The 21,716-nt window shown below is 42.4% G+C and overlaps 1 protein-coding gene across 7 annotated transcripts in view; it reads left to right on the forward strand.

Annotated features, from left to right (window-relative positions):
• Positions 1–21,716, forward strand: part of TSNARE1 (t-SNARE domain containing 1) — a 479,220-nt gene that overhangs the window by 217,327 nt on the left and 240,177 nt on the right. For all 7 annotated transcript variants that reach the window (XM_017828461.1, XM_017828457.1, XM_017828456.1 and 4 more), the window contains 3 exons: positions 1,135–1,225; positions 4,697–4,771; positions 6,839–6,895. In XM_017828461.1, coding sequence (XP_017683950.1) covers positions 1,135–1,225; positions 4,697–4,771; positions 6,839–6,895 — 223 coding nt within the window. The remainder of the gene's footprint in view (positions 1–1,134; positions 1,226–4,696; positions 4,772–6,838; positions 6,896–21,716) is intronic.

Raw genomic sequence — 21,716 nt, forward strand, 5'->3', positions numbered from 1 at the left:
GGGGGGTGTTGGGAAGAAGAAACACGTGTTTGCAAAGAGACCACAAAAGGCCATTTTAAGACATGTTTAAACAAGTTTCTCATCAGATTTAGTGCTATATCATGGGTCTTGAGGACAGAGGGGCCACAGATAGTCATCTTGACATTTTTTTAAATCAAAGAACTTCCATTCACTCCCAATCCCCCCAAACCTGAAAAAAAACAAACGAAACCAAACCAAACCACTGACAAATGAGTCTTTTCAATACAACTGTGGCTCCTATATGTCCTCTAAAGGAGAAAAAACCCACCATTTTCTCTGGGTCTTTTTCAAGTATTTCTTGAGTTTTTGAAAGAAACCTCATGGAAAACCATCCCTTTGTAACTAAAAAGATGTGAAGTGCTTCTAGGGAAGCTCAGAGGCTGAAAGTGCCCTGTTGATCTTGACAAAGCTTGAGAACTACTGGACTGAGCAAATAAGTACTTTTGGGAAGAATTTATGCCCCTTGCCCCCTTTTTTTTTTTTTTGGTCCCAAAGAGCAAGGCCAGCAGTGAGTGCTTAGAAGAAATAATGGTGCCAGAATTGAGGGTATAAAGGGAGGGACAACCATGAAAGGGGACTGGTTTGGCTCCCTGCCTGCCTGTTACAGTGCTGTAAAGCAGTCAGGTAAAGTGCTTTCCTGGAATACTCTGCTGTTATCATATAGACGGTCGCTGTAAGTAAATTTGTCCTGCTCAAACTCAAAAATCTCTTCTGAGTACAATATTTTCCTGGGCCAGCCAGCAGGTAACTCCCCTGTCCCGTCTCTTTTTGCTATAAAACCCTTCTTTTGGCAATTTTACTTGCAATACCAACCATTTGTGATGGCCTCCTTACCTGTCCAACCCCTATTTTCACTTTATCACCCCCACTGACCCTTCAGGTCCACAGCCACTGCCTCTCTGCTGACCACAGGAAGAATATTTTGGGCAGCTCCTTCCCAGTATTTCCTTCTGTCTTCCATTGTCAAGATTCAGGACTCTTGCAGCCCTCCTGTGCCTCCATGTGCTGTGTGTTGTGTTGTCTCAATTGCTCTGCAGGTTGATAAATGTCTCTAAGTGTCTCATTATGCAATTAATTTCAATTGCAATTCCCATCATCTCTTCCCTTCTGCAGGCATGCGACCCAGCAGGAGACTAATAAAACCATCACCACCAGCACCAAAGCCATCAAGCAGCTGTCTGAGATTGTCAGAGGCTCATCCAGGGTATGTGCCAATCCAGGTGATGCTGGGGGAGGGTGATGGGTCTTATGGAAGGAGGAATAATAAAAAAAAGAAGTGGTAGTGGGTGTTTTAAGGCTGTTGAGCTCCATGGCTTGTTATAACTTCCTTTCCTGTGACACAGTAAATGTAGTTTTCACTTATAAATGACCCAGAGGAAAACAACTGCAGAAACCAGTTCTTCTCTCAAAACTGCATCATGTGGAATTGGAAATTGAGAACTCAGCAACAAGCCTTGGCCAGTTCACATTTATCTCAGAGTCTTACTCAGTTTGGGTGAAAATACACAGAAATCATCTGGCTCCACATAAATTTGGCACTGGGTAAAGACTCAGTTGTGCAGTGGGTGCACTGGGGACTGGTGAGTTTGGAATTGTGTTGAAGTGTCTGGAAAAACCAAAGCCGTGGAATACATCTGGATATGACTTTCACTCAGGGCTGTGTGCTGGTAAAAAGGCAGCTTTGGGGAATAATAAATACAGAGTGTGGCCAGATCAGATCAGGACTTTAAGTTGCAAATTACCCCACAAAATCCCTCTGTTATATGGGCAGACTGGGATGTCATCAGTAGGTTCAACTCCTATGAACAGCATTGTCACAGGGTGTGAATGATCCCCATCCCTTGGTCTCCAATGCGAAGATTGGACAAACAGGTTTCTGACCTTCCTACAAAACCCCTTACACTCCAGATATTCCTGCTGAATTTGACCTGTGGTTTGAATTGTGGGGAAGAAGAGAAACATACTGTGGGACCAAACTCCAACTTATATGAGGGTAGAGGAGTTTGACCCACATAAAGGATGATTCAACAACTGAAATGACAATAAGGACAATTCTACTTGATTCTGCCTGGCAGTTTTCTGTTATCTTCTTTCTTCCAGCACCCATATGGTTTCTAAGTCAGGAACTTGTCTGAATTGATGTTTTGTCCTCACTCACTTTCTTGCCGTTTTCCAAAGTCCCATGTTACTCCAGCTCTGTACTCACTGCCCTTCCACCAAGTAATAACAGTGCTCTAAACACACCACTCATCTCTGTCCCAGGTGGGTTTTACAGCCTGGGTTTATGGCACTTGCCAACAGGCAGATGAGATAAGGATTTAAAGGTTGAATCACCCCAGGCTACCTTTGTAACATGTGGAGGACCCTGTGCAATCCAGCCCGCCTGAAACAAAAAATGAATGGGTGATGGTTCACTTGAGAGGATGAGGAGGGAAGCCTGGAATGACTGTTTTCATATGTTGACATCAGACTTGTGCAGGCATCAGCCTTAATACCAGGATAATTTTTAACACGTTACTTTGATTAATGATGGACTACAAGGACTAATTTTTTCCTTTTCTTGCATAATTCCGTCTGAGCTTGATGAAACAGAAGATGCTGTCTCAGAAATGTGGGCATCTGGGCTTTTTTTATGCTCTTTTTGTGCTGATCTCCTGGCTCCATTTTGTGACATAAATTGAGTCAAAAGGGGAATCAGGCAAGGTCACATTAAACCCAATTATAGTGCCACAGAAGAATGTCATTATTTGCCCTTGAAGCCCATGCAGTGTCCACTGGGGACTCTCAGGAGAATAGTTTTTACTGTCACGGGGAGAAAAATTACTAAATTAAAGGGAAAATATTTAAGAGCTGAAGGAAATAGATACACAAACAGTTTTAGTAATATAAGAAATAAACTTACTGCTCTCTATTGCGTTGCATAATAATTTTTTTGCTCCCTGGTCAATTAATTTAACAGATTTTATTTTTTTTTTAGCTCTTCTTTTCTAACACTGTGCAGTTTAAGTAATTAAACCTACAAATTTTGATATAAAGCCTGTAGCCCTCATCCCTTACATAGAATAAATAGTTCTGGTGGGTATTGGCTGCTGGTCAGTAAGTCCCTCTTGGGAATATGGGTAGGACTGCAAACTTTCCTCCCATAAAATTACTCACAGCAGGAAAAGCCTTCCATTAATTTAGAGCTTTCTTAGTCCTTACCAACCCGTCTTTCTGTGGATTGCTTTGCATGCACACGCAGACAAAAAAATGTATTTTTTCCCTTTCTTCCTTATTTTCCACCAGCCCTGCGCTGCCAACAACGTGCACTGTGGGAGTTTCTCTGACTTCCAATGAAGCTCCAAGTGCTGCTTCCAATGAAGCTCCAAGTGCTGCTGGAGCTATTGGAGTCAGGATGCCCAACTGAGCAAATTGAGAGTATTTCAGGAGCAAAGATGTTGCTTTAAGTGGATCAGTGGGATACAAGGCCGGAGATTGACGTAAAATAGCACATGGCTATTTTAGGGCTTTGTTCCAAAATAACCTCCAAGGATGTAAATAGACAGGCCTGTCAGGAATTCCATTTTTTTTGGTAGGATGGATGCTGGAGCATGAGATCAGCTCTCCAGGGTGGCAGTTTTATCTTATTTTCCATGTGTAACAAACATAAGGTTTATGGATCTTTATCTATAGAATGGCAATAATGATACTTGCCCTGCTCTAAAAATGGTTTTAAATCTTTAGATGAAGAACTGTAAGACTGGGGTATTCTTCTGTGTGCGGAAATGCTGCCATTAAAAATCGAAGATGTTTATCCCATCCTTTATAAAATCTGCTTTTGTATTCTTAGGCAGTTTTCTGGAACAGCTGAAATGGCTGTAAACTGAACAATTCTGAATTCTGAAATGGCTGTAAACTGAACATTTGTGCTCAGTAACTTTAGCGTAGGTTGGGCTTTGTTTGCTACTTGTATTTTAAGGTGACTTCCCACTTCCTTGCAGTTCATTCCCCTCTGTAAAACCTGGATACATGAACTGCACATGTAAAATCTGAGATGAAGGGGGTAGAATAGTTCCAGGAGAATTTCCATCGCCTGACACTGTTTGGGTTTGGTCACTTCATGTGAGAGCAGAGATTTTAACTCATGTTGGATAGTTACATCAGGCTGACTGGGGTCTTCCTTTCAAGAACACTTTTGTTTAAAATACAGATTAGAATCTTGCTGGAGCAAGCTCCAAACAGAAAGGTGGTGACATCTGGGCTCCTTGGAAAACATGAAGACAAATTGGTTTCTGACAATCAGGTGCTAGGCCAGGCAGAAGGAATGTTGTGGCTGATGGACCTCTCAATTCCAGTAAGTCTCCTACTGCCATCAAATGAGGTGATGATCATCCAAATAAAGGATTTTTATGGGAAGATCCCCTGGGTTATTTTCTCCAGTGCTATACTGAATATGAAAGTGGCATTATTTTTAAGTGCTTTGGCCTGAAAGACCAAAGAATCACATGCTCACTTCCTAGAAATAAAGTCTTGTTACATCCTGGCAGCCCCAGTGAAATGTTTCAGGATACTATCTGTGCCCACCTTGTTTATTTGATGCGTCCCCCCAGGATGATTTTCCAGGGTTTCAGAGACACTCTATTACTTTATTTATCTCCACAGACCTGCTAACCAGCCTTCTCTTCTCCCAAAACAGCAAGAGAGGCTCCAGCTGGACAGGCTGAAGAACCAGCTGTCGGATGCCATCCAGAGATATGGAGCTGTGCAGAAGGTGAGGGTCACTCTTGCTTCCACTCTTCCATCTGTGAGTTTGGGAATGTGTGAAGTGTGAGTGAGTGTGACTCCTGGGAGCCTGGAGCAACTCCACAGGGCTGGTTACATGTGGTTTCCACCCTCTTTTCTTACTTTGTCAGTCAAGAAATCATAGAAAAGACTTTTAAGATCATCAAGTCCAACCACCAACCCAGCACCACCTAAACCATGTCCTTAAGGGCCATATCCTCACATGTATTGAATATTTCCAGGGATAGTGTCTCAACCACTTCCCTGGGCAGCCTGTTCCAAAGCTTTACAACCTTTTCACTTACAAAATGCTTCCTAATATCCGATCTAAACCTCCCATGGCACAATTTGAGAGCATTTCCTCTCATCTTGTTATTTGGAGAAAGAGACCAATTCCCCCCTCACTACAAGCTCCTTTCAGGGAGTTGTAGAGAGCAATAAGGTCCCCCCGAGGGTCCTTTTCTCCAAGCAAAACACCCCCCTCTCCCTCAGCTGCTCCTCACCAAACTTGTGCTCCAGACCCTTCCCCAGCCCCGTTGCCCTTCTCTGGACACGCTCCAGCCCCTCAATGTCCTTCTTGTCATGAGGGTCCCAAACCTGAACCCAGGATTGAAGGTGCCTCACCAGTGCCAAGTGCAGGGGGATGTATCATTGCTTTGGAGCATTCACACACATGGGACTGCAGAACACCTCAGCAGCAGCTGAAAAGAAGAAAAAGTGTGTTTTTGCCAACTGTGTGTCTGGTAGGACTTTCAGTGCTTCATCTGGCTTAGCCTTGATGTTATTTTGGTGTGAATTGGTTGCACAATGCCCTTTTCACCTTTTCTGCTCCCAGAAAATGTGCAGGCAGCTTTGATAATTTAAATATCCACTCCCCCCCCCCCTCTTCTGGCTCTGCTGTGCTATATGGCTTTGCCAGAAAGTTTCTGAGCACGTCTTGTGGTTTGGATCTGTCACCAAGATCAAGCTGTTTAATAAAACAAACAGAGCCTGAACTCCAGCTCCTTCATTTGCTTCTTGCTCACCCTGTTTACCCTGGGGAGGCTCCACTGATGAGCAGATTTGCTTTGCTTTTAAACACTGTAGTAATGACTTAAATTTAGCATCCTCAAACTGCTTCTCTCCCCGGCAGCAGCAAGTTTGCAGATATATCTGGATTAATCAAAAAACACAACCTGGACAAACTCTGGTTCCTTTCTTATTTCACTTTAGTGAGTTTGATCCGTGGCTGCAGCACATGGGAAGGATATATTGTATTTGTACAGGTGTAATGAAATTTGGCTGGCAACATGCACTTAATAATGTATCAATATGCACTTAATAATGGGTCTTTATTTAAAAACCTCTGTGGTGATGGATTTGCCAACACTTGCTGCCTATTCCTTAAAAATAAACAAATAAACAAAAAGATGTACATAAAATTGCACTTGTGTTGCATAATAACAATGCATTATCTCTAGTTTTGTGTCACATTTTAAATTATTTCTCTGTCCTATTCAAGAAACTAAGCGTGGGGTCTTTAAATGAAATTATTTTTTCTGTTAAATGAGAAGTTGGAATGATTTGGGTAAAGAGCTCCACCCCCATATACACACACACACTTTTTAATGCCTTTTTTTCCCAATGCTCATGAGTACAATCCATCAGAACTGCACGTACAGGTTTGATTTCTTTTATTTTAAAAACCTGTCATCCATTCAGAGGTGCCAAAATTAACCAGTGCAGTTTGTGAATGCCCTGTTGCGTCAGGAAACCAATCTGAGTGGGAAATTGCTACTTATCCACGTCCTGGCTGTCATTCCTTAAATGCCTGATTCAGTGTTGATAACCTTGTCATCCTGGAAGCTTTGAAGGCTTTTAATACCTGCAAGACCAAGCTTTTCAGTGCTATTATACTCCCTTTCTTTTTCTAAATAGTAGGAGCTTTCTCTATGTCCTTTTCTTTAAAAAGCAGAAGAAATAGCTTTATATGACTCCTTTCCTAAATATTTGGACTGTTTTCTCAGCCATTTTACCTCTTTTTTTTATTATTTATTTTTCCTTTTCTTTTTAACAGAAAATAGCAGAAAAATCCAAAGCTTTGCTTCCCACTGGGCAGAGAAGCACCAAACACGTAAGTTCATGTGTCTTTGTGTTTGACAGTAAGTACAGTGCTAAAAAAAAGCTATTTTCTACCACCACTAATGATGCTGAAGAGCTTGGTGCTCCTCCACTGCCTACACTGAAGCCAGCGAGGTGTTTTTCCAACAGGCATGTGTGACGTCTTTGGAGGTGGAGGATACAGGACTCAGGAAAAAAAGACTTATATAAGACCTGTTTAATTATTCCCTGCTTTTCTGTTCTCGTGGGGCTGTTTTTCCATTCTTGATGGGAGTTTTTTCTACTATGAAATTTATGAAAAAGCAGTCCTGTATCCTCTTTCACTTGGAAATCACATTCCAAGGACAATTTCATAGCAGAGAATGAGAGGAATTTTTAGCAAACCTGTCCCCAGTTTTAAGAAAGATCACGTATTCTGCTTTCTTGTCTACTTTACAGTGTGGTTAACTATTATATACATATGCAAATAGAGCCTTTTTATTCTCTTTTTACCCATATTAGGAACTTTTTCAGTGAAAAAATACTGTATGGAATCAGAATATATACATATATGTTCTGATTTTTATATCCATATCCATACATACTGTGGTTACTGCATATATGGTGTATATGTTTATTTTCATACATGCAAGTGTATGTGTGTATAAAATATAATTAAATACATGGGTGCCTGTGAACATATGCAAATTTTAAGAATATAGAGATATAAATATAGATGTATAGATTTAAATATATGAAGATATGTATGTTTAAATATATATGTAAATATACATATGTGTGTTCCCTTTCACAAACAGTAATGCAAAATATTATATATATAAAAGGGGTGGGGGGTGTAAGAAATCACCACAGATTTCCAAGAGAGGTTTGATGTCAGGAGATCAGTTGTCTCCAGTAAGAATCCAAAAGGCATTAGATTGGTCTCTCAAATCCTACGTGTTAAAAATTTGTAGGTATCTGTAACTGATCTCATGCCAGTAAAAAGCAGAATTCTCTGCCTAATTTCAGTGATTATTTCTGTTATTCTTGATACTCTTTTAAAGCACAGTCAGCAGATTTTCTGCTTTCCTGATGGATTTTCATTCTTTACCTCGCCGTGCCACCTGGTTTTCTATAATCTCCTTAATGTATATGGGGCCTCTGGTGGTCTAGTGGTTAGGGTGCAGGACTCTCACCTCTGAGACCCGGGTTCCATTCCCAGCCCCCCGGGCAGATGGAGCTCGTCAGCCTTGTAAGGCAATCCATCTAAGAGAAGGTCACTCTAAACAAACCTACGTCCTGGGGACCTCACTGCCACTGTCCAAGCTTGCTTGGCCCCGGCAGATGAACCTCAGGATTAAAGGGTGGGCTCAGTTCAGCGCACGCTGTGTCTCACCTAAAAAAAAAATCCACTGCGCAGGCTCGAAGGGTTAATGACCTTTCCCAAATCTTCGCTCGCGAAGACTGGCCATTATTATTATTAATGTATATAAGAAATAGTTGTACTTTGTAACATTGATGCGTCTCTGTAAAGAAGGGTGGAATGATGCCACCAAAGATCCCAACATTAAGGCAAGTCAATGGACTAAAACTTTAATATTAACTACATTTCAAGCAATTACAATTCTGCCTTGGACCAAAACTTTAATATTAACGACATTTCAAGCAATTACAATTCTGCCTTGGACCAAAACTTTAATATTAACGACATTTCAAGCAATTACATTTCTGCCTTGGAGCTTAGTGTTGTGTAGTTGGTTTTAGGTGTCAGTGAAATGAAACTCAGGCCCCAAAGGACTGATGAATTCCTTTATCCTGGTTGGGAGTTTCCACCACCCCCTTTGGAGTGATTGTGCACAGATGTCACTATTCAGCTGTGAGTTTATAAAAGTTATCCAGTTTATTTTTGCCTATCAGCTGCTGATCTGTGATGACCATGGTCACAAACATCATGTCCTTTAACCTACAGCAAATATTTATTGGGTTTTATGGTTGAGCTCAGAGATAAGGAGGGTCATTTTGTGCAAATTAGCTGTGATTTGTTTTCATGCTCTATTGCATCGTTTCTTGGGCTTTTAACTAACTTTGTTAGACTGTTATTGGTGGAGTGGATTGCAGAGGAGGGAACAGCTCTGATCTTGCCTGGACTACCATGTGGTTTCATGGCCATGGCTATTCCATAGGATTTGGGACACTGCTGGCTATTAACAAGTGTAAATAGGATGAAGAGTGCTAATTAGTGCACCTGGAGCAAGCCTGGATGAAATCAACTTTTTTGGTGTATTGACAATGGTTGATGACTCCAAAAATAACCTTCTCTGGAAGCTAATGGAGTTTTAATAGAGGGAAAAAAATAGGATGTAAGACAAACATGCTCAAATCTTGAGGCAAGTGATGGTGTGGTTGGAAGAAAAGGGAGGCTGGAGGAAGAAGAGGACAGACAAACCCCTTTGCATTAAAACAGGTAAGAATACAACCACTAGGGGACTGTAGCAGTGCCAATCTGCTGTGGGACAGGCAGCATCAGCAGAGATTGGGTTGGATCAACTGCAGGTTGTTTCTTCTTGTGGCTGTTACTTGCTGGGGGTTTCAGTGGATTGTGGAAAAGGAGGTTATATTTTGCCCTTGGTGAGATGGTTCTGACTCAGAAATAGGCTGGATCACACTCAAGAGCACAAACTTTCCATGCAGTGACACTTGCTCAGGCTGGGGACGAAGGAGTCTTCATGCAAACTGCTTGAAAAGGATGAAAATTCAGTCACATCTGCTTCAACTTCCCTATACTTTTGCAGCTTCACATCTTCTCTTTTTCCTCCTTCAAGCACAAAAAGGGGAGAAATTAAAAGTACAAAACCTGCTGAAGGCAATGCAGTGGTTGGTTTTTACTTATTATTTTCCCAGCTGCAGTTTGGTCAGGACAGGCAGAATTATAGTTCCCACAGGAACTGGAGCCTGACCACTATGTGCATGTATTAGGGCAGTAATGCAAAATTCTACATATGTTCAGGAGACCTGATTTATGAGTCCTGTGAAACCACAGAGTGACTCGGTGCAGACCCAGTCTTGATTCAAACACTGTTTGCCTGCAGGGCTTTGTTCTATTTTATTTATGCTTTAATTTATTACAGCAAGTTGTAAGAGGCCTGAAGAATGCTTGTTTTTCTAGATGCATGTCCCTGTAGTTCCCCTCTTCCATTGGTGAGTAGGAAAGATAAGATGTTTGGTAACATAAACCCTAATAATTTCCATTTAGGGAGCAATTGATTCCCTAGACCCACATAACAGGTAAAAATTGCCAAGTGAAGCTTTGGGAGAATTAGTTTCCTGCCCATTGTGGTTTGCTGTAAGTACTCTTTAATTGAGTTTATTTGTTTATAAAAGCAAAATAAAAGCATTGATCCAAAATTCCTTGAAGCCTGAAGTTATATAAATTCTTAATCAAATATGTGTTTGTAGGAATGTGCTTGTTTATAGACAAATCAATGTAGTTCTGTGGGTGCATATATTGAAAGACACAATTTTTTACTACGCTAAATGATCATTGTTGGACGTGCCTTGTGGCAACTATTAAAAGTAAAAAAAAGTCCCTTCCCTTGAATCTGTGAAAGTAATTTTAAATATTCACCCACTGGCCAAAATGAGACCTCAGAAGGCTCATTAAGAGAGTGCCCAGGGGAATCCTGGAAAGGAGTTTTCAATTTAGGGGAATTGCTGGTGCAGTAAACAGAGACAGTGTTTGGTGATATGGTCACCTCTGCTTTCTGACTGTGTGTGGAGCAGATGGGCTTCAAATCCCACTTCTTCTCCTGAACACACCATGGTGAAAACCAATTGTTCCTCCTTCCAGGCAGAGCCCACTGTAGGAGAAGGAATATTTCAGGTGTCCCCTGGAGCCTGGGATGGTGTGGTCAGGGCTAGGAGAGGCTGGACACCTGAGCAGACGTAGGTGAAATCCATCCCACAGTGCAACAATTGGATAGAATATAATATGATAATGCTTTAATAGCACAGAATAGATTATCCGTAATATTAAAATAATAAATGATAGCCTGAGGAAAACCCACAACAGCCAATAATGTCTCTGAGCACAGGAGATGAAAAGAATCCTTCTTTTTAATTCTTATTTTAATTCTTTATAATTATTGTGCATCCAACATCATCTGCTTCCGATAGAAAGAACCTGTTATGTGCCCATGGTTGAATAAATTCTAGTTCCAGATATTAAACCCAGGAGCAGACAAGGCTGAGAAGCTGAAGGCTCCCCAGGATTCATCTCTGGTAGTTCCTGGCAGGGATGGCTGAGTTTCTTCATACTTTAAGGCATCTGTGACATGTCTTTGGGCCACCTCCATCCTTCCTGGATCCTCACTGACCACACTGAGCCATCTTAGTCATCCAAGCAACCTGGTCTACTGGAAGGTGTCCCTGCCCATGGCCAGGGGTTGGAAATGATCTTTCAGGTCCCTTCCAATCCAAACCATTCTGTGATTCCATGAAATTCTATCTTCTCAGCTAATGAGGAGCAAAGTGGTCTTTCTCACCGTGTAGACTTTGTGGGTGGTTCCCCCAAGGGAGTGGGAGAAGGGGAAGCACAGGCTCTGTTTGAGCTGGGGAATGAGTTTTAAAATAAAAACCACATAAAAAATCTGAGCAAACTTTTTTTTTTTTTTTTCCTGAAGGAAACTTTTCCTGGCGATATTTAGAAATTAAAATTACAGTAATTGTCATAGTTTAATGGCATCCCTCTTCATTTCCTGCTGCTCATGGGGAGAGGAAAGGATAATTACTGCTGTGGAACATGGCAGTTGCCATAAAGATGCCTTTGTTTCCTATTCCATAAGCCTACTTGACCCATCTCTCAGAGGTCACTAAATTATGTTTCTTAGGAGCACAAAGATGGGTAATAAACCTCTATTTGCATATACAAGCTTTTTTTCTCCTGACTGCATCAATTTATTCTTACTTTAAGTGGACTTCCTTCTCGCAGGAAGCATCATTTCTCTCTTCCTTCCTGTGTTTATGAAGTTGTTCTTTTTTGTGTGATTAGAGTAAAATTCTCATTTTGGGGGCAGCAAGATCTAATCCTTGTGCCTTTATGGGAGAATAATTTTTTGGCAATAATATCTGCATAAACTGCACATATGTATGTGTGTGTGGAATGACTGTAGTTATTTGGGCTTCTATTTTTACCAGGTCCTTAAGATGGTAGAAGCTGTATAAGCACAGCTACTACATTGTGCCACCCTGAGGATCTCAAAGGCTCAGCAAACACCACCAGGCTATTTTGAATAATTAACTATGAGTTTGTGATGCAGTAGGTTCTCCTCATGCTGGAAGTCCAAAGATATTTGAAACTGTCTTCAAAATTTGCAGGAGGTTGTGCTCTGTATTTTCCTGAAATGCAAAATTTAATTTCTCACAATCAAAATACAGCTTTTGCCCCAACAAATGGAGCTTTTTATTTACACATTTATCTTATTGACTCTAACATCTTATCTTAGAGCTAATCCCAGTTCTAAATGCTCCAGACTGGCTGCTCTATCTCAGGAAATCAAGCCTTGACTTTGGTGATAATTTATCTTGCATGTGTGGTAGTAATTGCTGTGTCTTCTCAAGGTCGTTTAGGATGCAGCTCCTCCTGTAAAAAGTGTTATTTCAATAATGTCAACTTTGTTTTAAATGACTGTGCATCCATTAAAAGCCATATTGTAATCAGCCCACTCCCCTGTTCCCAGGGCTGTCAATACCGAGCATTTAAATCACACAGTTATTTTTTTCTTGACTTTACTGAAGTGTGGGCTTTTGTTTGGTTTTTGATTTTTAATTTTTATTTTTTTAAGGCAGTCATTTAAAGCAATTTTCTTAAGAAAATTTAAATATTTTCTTTTTCTGCCTGTTTGGTGGTAGAGAAACAGATTCTAATAAAGGGATTTCTTAAGTGGATGGAAATAGACTCACGCCTAATTTTTTTATTTGTTCCTTATATTCTCAAGGGAGGTGGAATCTATTCTGAATGTCCCAAAGTACTGTTCTTGCACTGCTTTCAAATGTGTCTGAGAAGGGAAGGTCTTTTCTCCTCAGCATGCCCACAATCTTGAAAAAAAATTCCAGTGGGCTTTGTAGGCACAGAACTTCACTAACTAACCATTAAACTCCCTTTTCGTCAGGGACGCAGCATTTTGCAACTGTAAAAGATAAAATAAAGAACTCCTCCATCCTTGAGGGTGATAAAACCTGCACTGCAGACCCTGGGAAAACGCCAGTATTCCTGGTGCTGCTGGTGCACAGGTTTGATGGGACATCAGGAGTGCTCAGGGCTTCAGTTTTGCATGTAAGAAACACCCCAAATCCTATTATATCTTTAAAGGACATAATTAGCAAAGGCTAGAGGTGTGAGCTTCCAAAAACATTCCAGTCTCCTCATTCTGCAAAAGAAGAAAAGAGCAAATCTATATAAAGGTTTGGGGGGAATTCCAAAATTGCCCAAACGACTTGAGCTTTGTGGAATTTCCTCAGCAATCCCCTGTCACGGGATCAGCCCACTTTTCTTACCTGTGTCTGCTGATGAAACCAGAAACTGCAGCTGCCTCTACCAGCACTCAAGCAAAGGACTCACTGTTCATTCCCTGGGTTTTGGGTTAGTTAAGTTGTTGGGTTTTTTGGTTGTTTTTTTTTTTTTTTTTAGTTTGGTTGTTTCCCCGTGCTTTTTTTTTTTTAATTGGTTTTTCCTTTCGTTTGAGTGAGAAAGGACAGAGGTTTTTGTGTGGGCAGAGGATGAAGGCGAGGGAAGGGTTTCTTTTGTCTGGAGCCTCCTCCACAGCAGCTCTGAAGCCTCTCTGCTCTACCCCAGCTCTGAGTCACTGCCGGAGCCCTCGCACATTCCAAAGGGTTGTTTTGTCTGGAATGAGACAGTCCAACCACCCAGCCCTGCCACCACTTGCTTTTGTACTCCCACATCCTGGGAGACGCTTCCTCTCACCCTGAGGGGGGGTGTGTGTGGGAAATGGTGGCACTGGGGTCGTGTGGAGGTGTTTGAGGCCACGGGATCAAACAGTGCCCTGAACACTCTGTGCTAACGGGAGCGAGCACCTTCACAGAGAGCACATCCTGACTGTGCCCAGGGGCTGGGACAGACAGCTCAGCTGGTGCCCACATTGTTGTTCTTCCAGAGCTGGAGGCAGCAAATACTTTTCCCCGCTGCTTGCAGTGTCTGCCTAGGTAGTTGCTGTGCTCCTGTCTCGTGGAATCATAGGATGGTTTGCTTTGGAAGGGGCCTCAAAAATCATCCAGTTCCAACCCCCTGCCATGGGCAGGGACACCTTCCACTAGACCAGGTTGCTTAGAGCCCCATCCAGCCTGGTCTTGGACGCTTCCAGGGATGGGGCATCCACAGCTTCTCTGTTCCAAGGCCTCACCACCCTCACAGGGAGAATTCTTTCCAAATATCTCACCTAAATCTACCCTCCTTCAGCTTAAAGCCATTCCCCCTTGTCCTATCCCTCCATGCCCTTGCAAAAATCCCTTGCAAAAAACAGCCTTCCTGTAGGCCCCCTTTAGGTACTGCCAGCTGCTAAATTTAAAGGATATTGAAAATACACATGCCTTCATGCCAAATCAGGGTCATTCTTGGAGGGGATCTCTGCACCTGTAAGGATGGGAAATGGATTTTTCGCCTGTTGCATGAGACCCAGACTTTGTCTCAATGAGTTCAGAATCCTCTTATCTCCTGAGTGCTACTTTTTACAGTGAGTGTGGGCAGTTCATGCTTCCAGTCAGCACTGCTGGCACAGATTTGTATGGCTATAAATGTATCTCTGTAGATATCTACAGCTCCATCAATATAAATAAATAAAAATAAACCCCCAAATTAAATATAAATACAGTGACAATTGTGGCCAGTTGGATGGACACTCACCTTGCTGGGAGAGCTTTGTCCTTGGATGCAGCTTCTCTGGGCAGTGAGGGTCACCTCTGGCAGCACTGTCAGAGCTGTGCTGACAGCAGTGTAAGAGGAGAGCAAACACAGGCCAAGATCCCAGAGCTGATGAAATGTGGGCTGGGTCTGCAGGACGTGTGTGGCTGTGATGGCAGTACTGTAATTACAAAAAGTGAATAAAAAGCTTGAATTTTGTTCACTCTCTGGGCTTGTCTCCTCTGTATATTCCTTTTTTTTTACAAGAAGCATAATGATGTAGTGAGTGTTTCTGCCCACTGCAAGTAGAAGTGGTTTGTGCTGATTGTGAGGGGGATGTTTATAGGACGCCTTCCACCTCCACTCCTTCACCCCCCACCTTCCAGGAGCTGCATTGCAAGAATCCAAGTTGACTTTTACCCTGGCAAAGATCATGCAGCAACTGGAGTAACAAATGTGAAACCTTCCTGAGCGTGTCACCTTGCTCCAAAGTGAATGCAGTGTTATTTAATACATTTAAACCCCTCCTGTGGAGATGGGTTATTGAAAGGAAGGAAATTCTATTCTTCTAAACCCACTTTGATGCCTGCATTTATCACATGATTAAATGGGGACAGGAGTGGTATTTTCCCATGAAAAAAATGTGTTTGGAAATATGTTAACCCTTTCTTCATCAGAGTGGAGTCAAAAAGTAATATTTACTGAACTTTCTAAGACCCATCTTATTTGTTTTCAGGGTTTAAATAACCAATGTTATATTCACCATAAAATTTAAAGGCATTTAACCCCTTTCACTCCTGTGTGGAAGGGAGTGCTGTTACCTCCCCTACTCTGTTTATCACCTGTGAAATCATTGAATCATAGAATCATGGAATGGTTTGAGTTGGAAGGGACCTTAAAAGTCAACTCGTTCCACCCCCCTGCCATGGGGTGGAACTATCCCACGTTGCTCCAAGCCCCGTCCAACCTGGCCTTGGACACTTCCAGGGATGGGGCAGCCACAGCTCTGGGCAACCTGTGCCAGGGCCTCACCACCCTCACAGTAATGTTTTTTCCCCTAATTTAAACCTACTCTCTTTCAGTTTGAAGCCATTCCTCCTTGTTCTGTCATTCCATGCTCTTTTAAAAAATTGTCTCTCTCAATCTTTCTTGTCGCCTCCCCTCAGGTACTGAGAGGCTTCAGTCAGATCACCCCAAAGCTCTCTCTTTTCCAGGCTGAACAATCCCAATTCTCTCACCCTTTCCTCGTAGGAGAGGTACTTCACCCCTCTAACCAACCTGGTGGCCTCCTCTGGACGAGCATCAGTGCCATGTGATGCTCCAGGTATTGCACAGACCAGCCCCCAAATTGACCTGGCACAGTAAGGCAGACTTGCCATCTCAGACTCTTTCAATTGGTCACAATTATTCCTGATTTAATGAAAACACAAGGAAACAGAGCATCACACTTTGAATTTTGATTGTTTATTATGTCACTTAGTTCTGGAGCCCAGCTGAAAACCGTAATTCGAGTTTGTGTTATTTTTGCCAAATTGAACTTCCACTGATGTTTTGGTTTGTTATAGAGTTTTACCTTCACTTTTAATGGTAACCCAGGATTCTGAAATACCTTTGGAGTCAAATCATAAAGCTGGATATATATCAGAGGGGTAATTTATATATATTTTCTTTATGAAGTACAGCAGGATCTGTAAGATAAGGCATGTGCTGCAGATAACGTTTCAAGTAGTTATTTTTGAGCTGATAGCAAGAGTCTGGGTGATAAATAAAATAAATGTGTTCACCTAAACACAAGCAGAGCTCTTCCATTGTAACTCTCACAAACTTGCCAATTTGAGAAGGTGCCTGTGTAGCAAGTAATTCCCTTAATTTTAAGAGATTTTTTCATCTGATTGTCCCCGGTCTGAAATGAGATGGTGGTTCACAGCATACACCATGGACAAACCCTGATGAAAACTCCCAGGATATGCTTTCTTAGATGAGAATGGAATGGAGTTGGACTTGCTGATCCTTATGGATCCTCTCTAACTTGAGTTATTCTACGATTTCTATGAATGAAAACGCTGAGCCACAGGTGTTGTTCATCACTGTTACTGTCAGGAGCAAATCCAAATTGTGGGGCTGGTACCTGCCTAGCATCCCTCTTGTCCCTGTTCATCCCTGTAAATGCTGATGAATCCTGGGGGAGAGGATGCAGCCAAGCCTTCACAGATATTCTCCTCTTGTGGATGTTCACATGGGCAATTTGTCATTTCAGCAGTGAGATGACAGGATGGATCTCACTGTTTCCCCTCCAGCAAAGCACAGCAAAGCTTTGCACTGTTCCCTTCATTAATCCTCTTTAATTAGAGCCGTGTTACCGTGTGATGCCCTGGGATCAGCATTAGGCAGTTGGTCACTCCACTGAGCCTTGAATCAAATGAGTTTGGTGCAAGAGGACTTTGTCCCTGCTCCCTAAATCAGTTAAGGCCTCAGTCTCATCTTTTGGTGCTCCACTTCGGTACTTTTCTTCTCCAGATGCTGGAAAGGAGCTGGGAATGGTAGAGCAAGGAAGGTTTTACCTCATGGGAAATGAAAGTTGATCTTCTGCCCCTGTTTATGCAGCTTCCCAAAGCCAAACACACCACAGACAGGAGGTTCCCAAGGTCCTCCTTGGCACAGAGATCATGCCATGGAAAAACCTATAACGGATATATGGAGAAGCTGAATGAAAATGGGACAAAAATGTTTATTTCCATGAACCCAGTTTTCCATGGGGGAGAGCTGAAAATCTTGCTTCCAATCTGTGCAAACCCTGGATTTGTTGTGAGCTGGGGTTTGCACACCTCACCTGGATGAAATCAAAAGATTCAGTATTTTATTTTCTGCCTTCACTCAGCCTGTGAAGCTCCTGAGTGGTGATAAAACTATTGAGATGCTTCCCAGAACCCTAACTCAGTGTTACACTTGACACAACTGAGTCTCTTGAAATGCAGTATTTTTTACTTTAAGAAGGATTTTCCCCTTTCCTTTCCATTTCCTTTTCCCCTTTCCTTTCCCCTTCCCATTTCTGTATGGGGCTATATTTGCATGAAGAGCTCAGCAGTGACATGCTGAGAATCACAGATGATTGCTCTAAAAAAAAAACCCACCCAGTAAACAAAAATAAAAAAGATCAAAGCATCTGCTTGCAATCAGAACTGATTTCTGGTGAGTGAGGAAGGTGTTTTCTCCCTTTCTGTGCCCAGCAGTTTGTAATTGGTGAGATGATTTAGGGAAAGAGAATGGGAATGTGGCTTTTATGTGCGGCAGGACATAGTGACCTCTTCTGGAAGCTGAGCCCTGGGAAGTTTGATGGCCCTATGGCGGGAGCTACTTCGTTGACCCCTGTATTTAAACATGATTAAAAGCACTGCTGAAGAGCCAGGCACAGAAAAAAAACACCTTTTAAAGCAGTGGCTGGGGGGTGGGGTGAGGGAAGCTGTGGATGCTGCACATTTTGGAGTGCCATCTGCTGGCATAGGATAGAGGAACCTTGTTTTATAGTGCTCAGATGAAAACAGTGTCAGAGAAGCCTTGATGAATCATGGAGATGAGGAGAAACTGTGGAGAGTCGGGGTGAAACAGGGTGTTTCATTCTGTGGAAGACTGAGTCCCTTACTCTGTTGTGGAAACCTCCTCCATGTCCCCTCTCTGTACTGAGTAGAACATAGATGTTAAATAGCGTTTAAATAAGTATATTATTAATTATTTGTGTTTATATATATATACATATGTATATATATAACTTCTCAGATTCCTAAGGAGGAGAAATTTGAGCTTTAGGTCACATCTCCTGGGAAGCATCAGGGAATTTACCACTTTTCAGTCTCATCTTTAGTGGAGTCCACAGAGCTGTGTGGATTCTCTGTCTACAAGCTTCACATAATTTTGGGACCCCAAAGGTAGATATAGGTCTTACCCATCAGTGCATCTTGCTTAAGTCTGACAGGGCCATGAGTGTGTATCTGACATGTGGCAGAGGGTGACATGGTGACATATCCCTGGTGCAGCCTGGGGTGCTGCTAATCTGCTGTTTAGGAGTTTAAAGGGTTCAAAATTATTTAAATTAGCAGGAAACCTCAGACCATCTGTTTGAGAACAGCTACTGGTGATATCAAATGGTGTTCACCTGTTAGGCACCTGCCTGCATGATCAGAGCTGCCAGTCTCAGACTGGGAAAAAATGGGGCACGAGGAAGTGTTTGGCAGAAAAGTAAAGGAGGGAAATGACTTTTTATTTTCAGATAATCGTATTTTTTGTTTCAAAAACTTTGGGGTGTGATTTTTTTATTTTTGTTTTTATATGTTTTGTCCCTCACATCCCCCCTTTTACAAAGATGTATCCTTTGCACATGGGATGTCATTTGTGTTCTTGTCCTACACCAAGCCTGCTTATTTTGAGATGTGTCTTATTTTGAGCTTGACAATATCCAACATTATATAACCTTTTTCTCCTCCTAGTGCTGCTTGTTGCTTCCAAGGCTACAGGCATTGACCCCTTGTAGACACTTGTGTTCACTCAAAATCCCTTTAATCACCCCTGTTGCCTTCTTGTCTCTCCCCTTCTGCCCTCTTGAATCTCACAGCTCACCAGTGGTGCTTTTTCCCTAAGTAAGGTGTGAATGGCCAGAAAACATTGCAGAATATAAATTGGCCACCAAAACAAAAGGACAGGTTCTAAAAAGTGTGGTTTGGAGCTTTGTGGGCTATTTTTGGAACTGCTTTATTAGGCTTATTTGTTTATGAACTGGTGATTATATGGAAGATTTGATATGAAATAGGAAATGAGTTGGGAAACCTCCCAGTGCTGAATGTTAGTAGATGTCCCTGCAGATCACCAACATTTTGCAAACAGAGGTATTTCAACTCTGTAAGGGAAAGAACCCATCTCCCTTTGTGCTGGGGTGACCCTGGTTGCCACTAAAGTTGCTCTGCTCTCCCCTCAGCTGGACAGGGGAGAGAAAATTTAATGAAAGACTCGTGGGTCAAGAAAAGGACAGGGAGAGATCACCCAGCAATTACTGTCACGGGCAAAACAGACTCGACTTGGGGAAATTACTTTAATTTATTACTAATCAAATCAGAGTAGGATAATAAGAAATAAAACCAAATCTTAGAACATCTTTCTCCCACCTCTTCTTTCTTCCTAAGATCAACTTCAATCCTGTATTCTCTACCCACTCTCCCCCAGCATTGCAGGGACATGAGAAATAGGGCCTGCAATTAGTTCATCACAAGTTATCTCTGGTGTTCCTTCCTCCTCACACTCTTCCCCTGCTCCAGTGTGGGTCCATCCCATGGGGTACCTTCCTTCAGGAACGGGCTGTTCCAGCACGGGTCCCCCTCAGGGTCACAAGTCCTGCCAGAAAACCTGCTCCAGTCTGGGCTTCCCATGGGGTCCCAGCCTGCTTTGGGCATCCCCCTGCTCTGTCATGGGCTCCTCCATGGGCTGAGCCACAGGTGTTGTGCTCAGGTGGATCTCTGCTCCCCTTTCTTAAATATATTGTCCCAGAGGTGCTGCCACTGTCGCTGGTGGGCTCAGCCTTGGCTGGGCTGGTCTGGGTGGTGCTGGGTCTGTCTGGGAGCCACTGTCAGACATGGGCTCTGTCAGGCATGGGGGAAACTTCTGGCAGCTTCTCTCAGCAGCCACCCCTTGCTGCCAAAACTGCCATGCAAACCCAATACACCATTTTACAGCGAAGGCAGAGGCAGGATGGAGACTGTAGGTTGTGCAGCAAGTTATACTGAGCTCAGCGGGTTTGCCTTTGTTGCTATTGTAAAGACAAAGTGTTTGTTCCCAGAGTAACCCATGCCATGGGTTATCTGCTTTGTTCTGTCTTGGGGAGTTTTTTTGTTTGTTCTGTTCTGTTCTGTTTTTCTTGATTTTCAAAAGGAAATGGAGATTGGTGGGTCTGGGTGTGTTTATAAAGTGAGTAGCTGTCAAATGCAAGGACTTTTTACATGAAAAGAGTCTACAGCATTGATGTGTTTCATGGGTTTGTTTATCCACTGTTTAGCATGGAGTATTAGGTATGGGATTCAGAGTAGAACTGGCAAGTTAAGTCAAATACTTTTGGGTAGCCCCTCAGTGAGTCTGAAATCTCCTGTCTATGAGAGTAGAGGAACCAAGCCATGGTGTCTTCATGGAGTTAGGATTTGAAGAATATCCTGTTCCTTTCACCAGGGTTGTGTTGTCATTGGCCTTTCTTCCAGAGCACTAAAGATGGAAGGGAGAATGAAAATATTTCAGTGAGATTCCCAGCATATGACTTCCTCTTCGTGAAAGTCATGTAGTCATTGCAGACTGACAGGAACTCATTTTGCAAAAGGAGTGATGTGCTGGATTTCTCTCTTCATTTCCCTGAGTTTCCACTGAAAAGCCAAGGAATGAGTGAGGTATTTCATATTTATCCACATCACTGCATTTAACACCTCAGAGCTTTCCTTTTGATATCCTCTGTTAATTCCCAGCATCACAGCAGGAAACAAATCAATCTCCTCGTTCCCTGCTGCAAATATTTGGGGATAAGGTTACAGATAAGCTCTAAATTAGCTTTCATAGTTTCAGAATGCAAAGTTATGGATGAACTTCCCTACATACCATGGCAACTGGTTCCTCTTGGCACGTTGCTCCACTGCGCGTGGTAAAGATGACTTTGGCTTCATTTCAGGACAAGTGATGTGAGAAGACATTTTGCTTGTCTGCAAAATCCTTTCCATCAAGAAAATTCCTTGCACTATGATTCACTCCTGCCATATGTGGAGGAATTAAATTCTGGGTGAGATGCATGAAGGAAACCCCACAGGATGAGGAATGATTTGACAGCTGATCCATAGAGCTCTTTCAGCCACCTCTAAAGAAAATGCTGTGATGTTAGTAGCAGTTTCATTACACATCTGGGCTTGACTCATCTGCTACAGTA

This window comes from Lepidothrix coronata, unplaced genomic scaffold (genome assembly GCF_001604755.1).
Source record: "Lepidothrix coronata isolate B3197 unplaced genomic scaffold, Lepidothrix_coronata-1.0 Scaffold148, whole genome shotgun sequence".
NCBI classification, from domain to species: domain Eukaryota; kingdom Metazoa; phylum Chordata; class Aves; order Passeriformes; family Pipridae; genus Lepidothrix; species Lepidothrix coronata.